Source organism: Pieris napi, chromosome 8, assembly GCF_905475465.1.
Source record: "Pieris napi chromosome 8, ilPieNapi1.2, whole genome shotgun sequence".
In the NCBI taxonomy this organism is placed as follows: Eukaryota; Metazoa; Arthropoda; class Insecta; order Lepidoptera; family Pieridae; genus Pieris; species Pieris napi.
The window spans coordinates 9,988,679-10,000,000 of record NC_062241.1 but is presented as its reverse complement, the minus strand read 5'-3'; the positions used below and the strand labels follow the sequence as shown (position 1 = coordinate 10,000,000).

The following is an 11,322-nucleotide window of genomic DNA, read 5'->3' as shown; positions in this document are numbered from 1 at the left end:
TAGATGGAACCTCCATATCATATTCGGGTGGTATGTGTAATTTATTATTTATAAACCCGGGGCGACTCAAAGTAGGTTTCTTCTGAGCATAATTATAGGTATATTTACTGCTGTCACTCTCTGAATCCTGGTAACTTGAATAATTATCGTCTGATGAATATTTCGTATCTTCATCATCATTCCAATAGGTTGGTTTCTGCTTTTTGACGTTGGGTTTCCATTTAGAAATTTTACTTGAAGACCATGCTATGGGCTCTAATGTCACCCATCCATCTTTGTCGTCGTATGGATGTTTATGTTGTTTCACTTTCAACCTATTCCAGGAAGTAAATACCTGCCCATTATTATCACTGTCCGCTTCTTCGCCATTTATATTTGAGAATCTATCTTTGGTTTTCTGTTTTTTTAGCTTAGCCGCTAAAGCGGCTATTGCCTGGAGGCGTTCGTTGGAAAAATCGCCAAACTCTTTTAACTTCTCCTCAAACTCCTGTGGACCTTCATCCTCTACGAACCCCTCTTGGCAAGAAGGTCCATAACACCGAGGTCGATTTCCGTCTACATCATGTACGACATGAGTCATTAGATTTTTAATAACCAGATCATCATCACTTTTTGCTATTGGATCCCATTTTCCCGGCAAATCGTCCCCTCCCCCAGTTTCAATTATCGTAATAGGGTTGCTTCCAGGAACATCCAGTTGGTAAGTTCTCACTTTATTTTCATACTTTTCAATTTGATCGTTTGGAATAGCAACCGCTACAGAGAACAAGCAAGCCGCGAGTATTGCTATCATTGTAGTCGATTTCACTTTCGTTCGCGTGTAAGCGCGCAGGTAAGGCGCGCGTAGACTGAGCGCCGGCGGCGAGCTGAACGTTCTGATATAGTTTTGATAGTAGATGCACCATAGCTCCCTGCTCTCTAATGCAATGGCAATTTCAAGTTGGTCACGACTAACGAGCGACATAATTACATGCGACTGTCATTTGTCGGTTTATCTTAATTCGCCATCGCAGCTTAATGCCGTGACCTCGGTGAAAATGCTTTTCTTCAACGAACTGATTTCTCCCGATTCAAAAGGGCAAACGAATATTTTTTTGACAACTGAATAATACTCATTATTGCAATAATAATGTTCGGAACATTGAATAGCTTTAATAAACAATTGAGAATTGGTAGTATTATATTAATGTAGATAATATTTTTTATTTGAAATAATTAACTATACTATATTTTTTCTCATACATAATATATAGGTAGTTAAAACATAGTAATAAAAAAATATCAAATACCATATAAAAATCTCCATAAGATGTTGTATCGCTATGATCAATTTCGCTCTAATTGCGCACTTTTACCATTTATCTCACGACAATAATATAAAAAATATTTTGCCTGTGAACTGAGCACGATTTACACAGATTTCTATTAACCAGTAAACTCTTTGTACATCTATAAAAATAAAAAGGGAAATTGTAATACAAAAAGCCTTTAAGCTCGACTAGAGGTTGACTCGAAGGACAATATGTTTGTTTACCATTTTACTGATTGACCACACTGTTATAAAATATATGAAGTGTTGGAAACTGAATATTTATTCATACATTTTATTTATAATCGAAACAAAATCGTCGTATTATTGAAATATTAAAATATATACAAGCGATATTAGAACATAAATCATAATTTTAGATTTTAGTTTTGTTTTAGAATATTTCTATTATATTTATATTTCTAGTTTTCAACTTTATGTATTTTTGTTAATTATTTATTCATTTCTTGTACTTTACCCTCAGCTGTTTTTTCCGTACTAGGGTTGCCTGGAAGAAATCGCTTGTTATGTTAAAGGTAATGAATTGTAAATAAATATTTATTACTGGGTTGTGTTATACTTTTTGCACATTTTAATTTGCTCCATAAACATAAATCAGATACCAAAATTATATTTATTTGTATTCTTGACAGCAATATGTTCTGTAATCATAATACATATATAAGTTTACATAAAAACACTGTTTTCAATTCGAAAGGTACAATTTGCGTTCTTACGCTTTCTTACGTAACGAAACAATAGCATTTCATTTTAGTACTTTCTCTTTCACAACAGAGTAGGTAATCTATTTAAATTTGTTTTATAATGCATAATACAATAAACACCTCACTTTGTAGAGTGTTATTTTTTGCTTACGAACTTGATAAGAGCCTTTTTCCTGACGACTATTAAGAAGAATATTTCAACATTAAAATCGTGTCTTTATAATATATCTTGTTTTCTATGTTATGTGTTCTCTGTTTAAAATAAAATAAAATAATAAGGTTGATAATTAATGGTTAGATAACCATTAGGCAAACTCTGCTCTGTGTTGTTTAAATCTGCTAAAATGTTTTAACATAGCGAAGTCAATGATAAATTTATTATTATTACGTTAACTGCTACCGAAGCAACTACTTCGTTGAAATTCGAACTTAATAATATAAACTAATATAAACTTAATAAATATAATATAAACTAATAATTTGTAATATGTAATAATAGGTAGATAGTAACTTATACTATATATATAATATAGTACTTACTACTTCCACTATATTACTATTTAGCAGATATTTGCAGTAAGATAGTGAAATGCGTCACACTGCAATAAGAGCGTACGAATATAGAATAGGAATAGTAATATATATTAAGATATTTCCTAAATATGTATATAAACTTTTGTACAAATTTGTGTATAAAATAAGTTCCCATACCACAAAAGTCGGGGATATTGTAAATTTAATAATAAAATTGTACTGAAGTGCTGGTCTCCCAATAGGGCATGGAGTGTTTCACTAATTATTATCCTTATATATTAAAAAACGTCCCGGCCGTTACCGTTTCACTGGTTGAACATAGTCGTTATCCAAAAAGAAGCATTCTAATTATACTAAGATTCGTTTGACCACCAAGCGAAACTCCTTACGAACAATAGAAAGCGTCTATTTACATTTTCACCCCTGTATTAATACGTTTAAAATGAAACTTTTGAAGTAAAAGCTCACATTAACATTGCTTTCACATATTTACGGATCTTACCTAGATTTAAAGAACAATCTAGGTTTCGTTTATTACATTTTTAGTTACGGTTTATATTAAATGTGGGTAATGTGAACAACTTTATTACATTTTAGTTCTACTTTTCCGTATAGTTTCTAATTTAACCGTAGATTATATGAAAGAATGCATGGAGTACTTTTAAAGGCGCTCCTCCTCCAACGCGCTCCAGGTGTGGCAGGTGACTTTAAGCTGCTTCCATCACCTACAGTCTCTACCTTGGTATATGGGCCCAGAGACTTTTACTAGACTGGTGACACTTGGGCAGTTGAATGTAGTGGGCTGTGAAATTTTGGTTTCAATTATTGTTAAGTTACTATTTCATTAAACCATTGGAAGAGCGGAGTACCCTGATGTACAGATCTCCCTAGAATTAGTTCAGTGGCTCCAATATCTGGAAAAAAAGTAACTATAAATATGAAGTCAAACCATCGGAATAGTGTATCAAGACTCAACATTATATTTTGAAATGCGTTAAAATACTAACTTAAACGAGTTTCAAAAATATCAATAGTTTGTAACATAATAGATATAACTCATAGTAAATTAGGTCACACAATGACTAGATCGATTGGGTCAACCGGGTAAACGGGTCATTTCGTGACCATGCTTGCTAAACGCACCCAAACCGTCGGGACAGTAGATATATGAGATATTGTGACAAGCAAACGAATTTGGATCGAAGAGTATTAATTTAATTGATTCTTACGTAGATTCTAATAAAATCAGAGTCAAGAGCGCTAAGTATTTAAAAAAATATTGGATTTGACATACCGGCAGACAATGGTCGCTCTCGACCCTTCATATTACACTAATTTTAGTATGTAGATTTTATGTTATATTAATTAATAACGTGTAAAGTATGTTGGACGGCCACCCACTAGGTGCAGAGAGAGAATAATGTAATGTAAGGTAAAATCAAATACATTTTATAATTATATTTGCAGTAAGCAAAGAAGTGCAAATAACTAAAACTAGAATATTATTAAATGTAACATAAATAAAACTTTAATTTAAATCAGTTCAATACGTTTTATATATAAGTTTCAATAATATGAATATATGTGTATTTTATTATTATTATTATTTTTATTATTATATCTAAAACATTTAAAATATTAAACGCAGTCACGGCGGTACTTTCATTAATGTATCTTCCGTTTAACGCCTGACAGCCTCTTTTATGCTTTCTCGCTTTTGATTCGATGACAATTTCCACCAGGTTTCACTTGATATTGTGGCGCAAATTAGATTAAAGTAAAATTTATTATTTTAGAAATCTATAATAGAAATACCATTTGATATCAACGGCGACAAGGAAAAACTACGTTCATTTACGTACCACAAATAGCTGGTATTATGGGCTGTTTTTCCATAAGATCCTTATTTTATTTATTTAATTAAAAGTAATCTTTCAGCTAACATACTTATTATAATACAAAACACTTAGACAGAAAACAAATAAGTACATTCATAGACAAAACTATATAAAGAAATTAACATTTAAAACAACAAATAATACTCAATATTTCAAATCACTGCTTAAACAAAATCAGAGTCTTCCCGCCTCTTCAACTTATTCCTTAATTATACGCTTCTACTTTCTCACATCTTCTTTGGTAAGGAAGAAAATATCAATATTCTCATAATTAGTGTCATAGATAAAACCCGAAACATTGGAAAATTATGCAGGTAATTCGAGTTCGTACGAGGCACATGGAACAATTTTGTGTCTTGTCGCGTAAGGAGGAGGAATTTTAAAATTTTAAGATTTTATTACCTATAGATTGCTCGGGTATGTATGTATATATTTAGTGTGGACTTAATTTGCGCAATTAGACGCTCGTTTGGTGGGTTGTACATGAAGTCCTGGCTAATTAAGCCAGCCTTGCTCCTTCCAGAAGCTCCCTTCGCAGGCTTCACGGAGCGACCTTACTGTTTCGAGGATCTGTGCGTTGGTTGCACGGGTATTGAGAGAACATCGATCTTGCATACAAAAACGTCGGGTTTGGTATCGCAGTCGTTATTGTATGTTACAAAGTAAGGGTGCAGAAGTTGGCAGAAAGAACCCAGTAGAATTATATTCTAGCGTTTCACTCCCTCATTGATACACGTAATAGTATAGGTATTGAATGATTATATGTTCATTGTCAACAGAAGTCTCGTGTCACATTGTAATTAATGTACATAAAAAAACATTCTTCAACTTACGAAATGTATATAGATAATGCAAGTTGTCTCCTTGTAATTAGAAATTATATTTAGTAATTTTGCATTAAAAATGGAAAAAAGTGCGTAATTTTTAAGTCTTGTTCATATTTATACAAATTTAAAACTTTAGATTGCCGAAACTTAGAGGGAGGAAAATGGAAGATATGTTAGGAATTTAATTGTCATTAAAATATTAAGTGTCGAAAATTAATACAAATTATTTTTTTTTTATATTTATTTCTTTGATAAAAAAAACAACAAAACAAAACACGTGGCATTTCTCACTCCCTCTCAATCGCTCTCTCCCTTTTCTTCGACAAAAACGCTGCACATCTTCGTGACGCTAATATTATTATTATTGCGTTTCATCCGTAAAATGTTTACCCTCATGCGCCTAAAAAAGTTTCTTTTTCAAAATTTTGAAATTATACAAAGTTTTGGATTTTTCTCAGTATTCCAGTATTACATGTACAAGTACGCTTAATACTCAGACATGACAAGCATTAGTTAACTAAAGCTTACAAAATTTATGCTACACTTCGGACCCTCAGTGAATCTGAATTCTTCAAGATTAAAGCATTAAACAAACCTTTTTATAAGCAACGAACGAATTCCTGTTATGTCATCTATGTAAATATTTATTGCGACGCTTCTGGAAATGTAAGTGTCTATGGGCGGCGGTATCGTTTAACATCATATGAGTCTCCTGCCCGTTTGCCCCCGCTATTTAAAAAACATAGACTAGGCGCTAGACTAACAAACCAGACCTGACCTGACGTACGACGCATTCGAACCCTAGCTGTACAACAATGGATTTTTCTAGTTAATTAATTAATAATAATTATTTGCTTTTATGATTAAGGAAAACTACGTGGAAAGCAGCAATTGTGCGGTGTTTTTTTTTTATATTTAAACAATCTGAATGTACCACTTTCTTTGCAATAATTTATTATTATTATAATTCTATACCCAAAGACACAGAGACCTATACTATAAGGAAAAATTATCAAACATTCTAAAATTTGCATCGCCACTGTTTCTTTTTGTATCCACCAGTCACTAAAGAAAATAAAAATACCTTCCTTCCTTTATTTAGCCACGCTTATGTTGCAATGCAAGGTTAATATAATAATTTAGCCGGTTATAGGATATATAGAATATAAAATATATATAAATCAAATAAGTACCCTCAAATAGATATTGAATGATATTATGTACAACGTCAACAGTCTCGTAGTACCTACAAAGTACCTAACAAAAACACAAATTTAATTTTGTAATAAACTCATATACCAAACATTCTTCATAGAGAACTAACTTATATATAATTTATCATTTTCTACGCTGTCGATATTGTATAAATACATTTTTATTGTGTTTCAAATTTTCAAAACAAGTTGTACTTTCGTAATTTTGTTAGCCTGGGAATTTAAGTCAGTATAATTTCTATAATTTGCCGAATTTTACATATAATTAGCCACAGGATACAATACTTTTTGTTGTAGTGCATTATGTAGTTATGTTTATGTGATTGCATAATAAACACTTCTACCGAGTTCACCGCGTCTGCCGAGAGAGCGAACGGTGAAAATCTTTTTGTTATTACAAAGTGAAACCGGGCCTTGACCGTCACGATCCAATCCATGGAGTCGATTCATATTTATTTAATTTAACCAAATATATTCTTTAAAAATAAATTATTTTCAGCCTTACCAGTGGAAGTGTAAAACATTGTGATGAAAGACATAATGTAAACATTCAAAACTCTTGTTAAACGTAAATTAATCAATAAAGTTTATTATTAATTTCACGAATATTTAAATGATCCTAATCCTTGGGATTGATTTTTTCTGGTTCAAACAATTTGTATGACTCAAAACTTAGCGGGTATAAAGAGTGGCGAAGAGTTTCTTGCCAGTTCTTCTTGCCCGCCCCGACTGGTATTAAATGTAATTAAAGAATCAATTTAACTTTTTTTCTGTAGACGTTCATAAGTGTACATGTTTACTAGAAAAATTCTGTTGACAAAATAATAACCACATATACAGTAAAAAATTTAGTTTAATTGGCATGCACTAAGGCATACTTTTATGTTTATATCTCTTCTCTTTTGTTTTTCCTTAACATACCAATATTTAAAAAAAAGGGTGCGTGTGCATTATTAAAAATAGTTTTTGATTGCATGCAAATAATTCATTACAATTATTAAATAATCAAAGACTGGAAAAGGAGTCATTATAGTCAATAAAGTTCAGTTTACATTTGAAAAATTAAATATTTATTATTATTCTCTTACATTAAGTGTAACATAAATTCCATTATTATTCGAATGTTGTTTTTAAATTATGTCAAATGCCGTAGCATCTTCCGTGGGCAACTTCATTCTGTTAATTTTGTGTCACGGTGCGCGCGCATCGTAAAATTTCACTCTCATCAATTTTTCATAACGCGCCTAAAGAAGTATAACTTCAATAAAATTTACTTTTATTTGAAATAAAGCTCAATACAATAACAATACAATATAAATGTACCTTATTAATCACTATTACATAATAATTAATAAGGTACATTTTCTAATAATTATAAATATATTAAAAATTAATAGTACCAAAAAAGTTTTCTTTGGTATAAAACGATCGATTTATATTTATTAAAAAATCGTAATGTTATTCATGTAATACAATTTTATGTAATAACAGATGAAGCTGCTCTATAGCTGTCTATAATCTAAGTTCATCGTTTAAGCAGATCGTGGAAAGTGCTTCAAGATCTCATAACATTGGCGCCAATTGCGCTTTCGAAGCTTACTGGTGTGACGCAACCGCCGTGACCAACTAACTGACCGACCATGTAACTTTGGACTAGAAACTTAATATACGTATAGCTTTATTTATACTAACTTAAATTTGGGTAGATTCGAATTTCGAAGTGAATCTGGTGAATAACTTAAAACAGTGTCGATTAAGAAGGATCCTAATCGACACTGTTTACAACTAATGTTTCCTTGTGTCGCTGTACGTAGTACGAATATCCAATTATTCAATAAAATATGTGATTTATACAGGCTTTCTTATAGTTCAATTTGTTTTATTTTTCAGTATTTCTTTCTTAAAATATTGCCCTTTTTGATTCAAAGTTCCTTCTATGAAATACAAAATCAAAGAATAGCACAACCACAATACGCTGCACCTAAGGAATACAAAATTTATTAGTGTGACATCTGTGGTACTGAATCAAAATTGCTAAGAACCTCTTATTGATATCACACGATTTAAACTTGTTACGTCTTTACACGAAGTAGTTCTTGTATTTACCGCTAGATAGCGCTGTGCTAAACGAGGATATATGTACATCTAATTTTTACTCTTTCATAGAGATGGCGCTCATCCTTGTCATCATCTTTTCAAAATCTAACTTTTCGTCTATTTATTGTTCTCAACACTTTATCATAAATAAATATGTATTACAAGACATTATCATTACCGAGGTTAGAATATATAAGCTGTATATACGTACATATATTATATCCTTATTCTATTGTTTATTATATTAATATCTACTATAAAGACAGACATTATAACTAAATACTTATAATAATAAAATAATATACATTGTAATAAATAACTAAACTTAACATAAACTTAAATATATCATTAAAAGGAGTCCCTTTAGGCAAGGTTCCGAAGATACTGGCAGCGTTCCCCCTTTGAATTGCTAGGCTAATTCTTTGTCCGAGGAAAAAACGTACATTAAAATATTAATAAATAATATAAATTAATAGTAATTAATTTAATTATTGACTTTATACGTACATTGATGTCTATAATTGCGACTGCTATTATCTCTTCGGACATATTTAATATTAATTAAAATGTAGAATTGAGATAGGTTTAAAGAACTTTATTACTCATAAGAACTTAATTAGTTCGCTTAAAATGAGATACAGTAGGTACTAAATTCTAAAATTATATAATATTAGTCTCTCTAGGGCGTTGGAAACATTACTGATTGCAAATAATCTTTTAGACCTCCTTTGAAAACATTTATATTTTCGCACAGTTTCAATTATTCTGGTAAGTTGTTGAACAACTGTGCTCCTTCGAATAATATTGTTGTTTTTCCGTAATTAGTCCGCGGTGTTATAAGTTGAAGTTTATTTTTTTCCTCAAGTGGTTTGTATTTGTTTTTTTATGTAATTTTATATTTGATTGGATGGAATTTGTTATAATTTTCTTTACTAGGATGCATGTGTAGTATATATATAGTTGTCTAATATTTAGTATTTTTGTTTTTTTCATATAATATTTTAGTTGGAGTTAGGTGGTTATAATGGAATAAAACTTTTATAATTAAAACAAACAGTAAATTATTGTGAAGTAGTACTAGAATATTCAATTATTTATATTGGAAGTAGGTAGACATGGACGCAATGTACATTTACAAATCGGCGACATCAAGTCATAATTAGTAAATTATCAAGACATGAGCATGCATGAACCATAAAACACTTACCAGGGTAGGAACTCTATAATTCGCTATTGTATTGTAATTTCACTTTCTACAATCGAGAATTTTCTTTTCATGGTTCAATGTAAATTGCTTTCCGTATAAAAAAATAGGTATAATAGACTCTTATGTATGTGTATAATATAAAATTTAGTGTGATGAGTCTTCAGTCCCTGAAACACGCCGTCAACTTTTTGGCTCTTCTGCTCTCACTTCAAAAACCAAAAAGATTTTTAGAGCAGTCGGCCGATTCTTTGTCCACCCACAACCAACTCGACAGTTCACTTGGGCCAGTGTCGCGTTTAATGTCTCATCCGATCATAGTATCGGCCGATAAAGTTAGCTGTTTGCTGAGGCGCTAAGACCTTCACCGTACCAGCGAGTGTTGCGCACATAAAAAGAAAAGTCATAATTATTATGCCTTATTATAATAATAATAATTATTGTTATTATTATTGTCATTTATAACGTATACATAATTATTATTACTTACTTATAATTATTGCCTTAGATAATTTATGTAACTTAACTTCATGTATCAAATATCTTCTAACTTATATCTCAAAATATTTGTTTGACACCCTCGATACAGTACATACAGTTACAGTAACATATACATAGTATATTTTATTAAAATTTGTACTATGTTAGTTGTTTTGATTGCATACGTAGTCTATAATAATTGTTTTCACCGTAATCGTTACACTTGGACATTTTAGCTATATTATGAGTATCCTTTTTAATTTAATAAATAGGTGTAAAAATGTAATGTGTATTTAAATTGCAATTAAAAACCACATATATTATTATTGTATTTTTCTTGAATTCTAAGAAATATTAAAGTCCACGTGATGTGACCGACTTAAAAAATTCTCTCACTCCGGTTCCGGCCTGAATATTTTTTGGGCTAACTTACATAACAAAACGTACTAAAACACTGCGACATAACTATTACGGCACCCGTAAATATACCATGACAAAGTACTTAGGTAATAAGATTCGCACTTACACTAGATATCTTTGGTAATTTATATTTTCTTAGTTGTTATATATTCAATTAAAATGTTTATATATGTCGCTTAAGGCCGATTTATTCAGAGGATAAAGGTAAGATCACGCTCAACGCTGCCTAGTATACAGCTGAAATAGGAACTTATTACACGCTTTATATTAGCTTCACCTGTATGTATGTATGTATGTATGTATGTAACCGACTCCTTCGGACTCGATTTTGACCCACTTTAAACGGACAGATTTAATTCAAACTTTGTACACTTATAAAGAATCAGCAACAATATAATAATTTCATAGGTTTATCTCGAAAAAACAAATTTTTTTTAAGTCCACAAAGCAATACGATTAAATTGAGACAACACGTATTGCTGCTAGGACTAAAAAGTGGAAAATAAATATAGTTTAATAAAACTCTAAAACACGCTTTTAAAGCACATCAAACTCTGTGCCATATTTTTCGTCTATCGAGCAACCCACGCTTTTTCACAATAATACCAGTATTT

At 31.0% G+C, this 11,322-nt stretch overlaps 1 protein-coding gene across 1 annotated transcript in view; it reads right to left on the bottom strand.

The window, feature by feature from the left end:
* The window catches only part of LOC125051809, a 1,797-nt gene extending 918 nt beyond the window's left edge, over positions 1-879 (bottom strand). The window contains exon 1 of the mRNA XM_047652378.1: positions 1-879. This exon is cut by the window's left edge and continues 918 nt beyond it. Within this exon, the coding sequence (XP_047508334.1) occupies positions 1-793 (793 nt within the window). The 5' untranslated portion in view covers positions 794-879.
* Between the last annotated feature and the right edge of the window lie 10,443 nt (positions 880-11,322).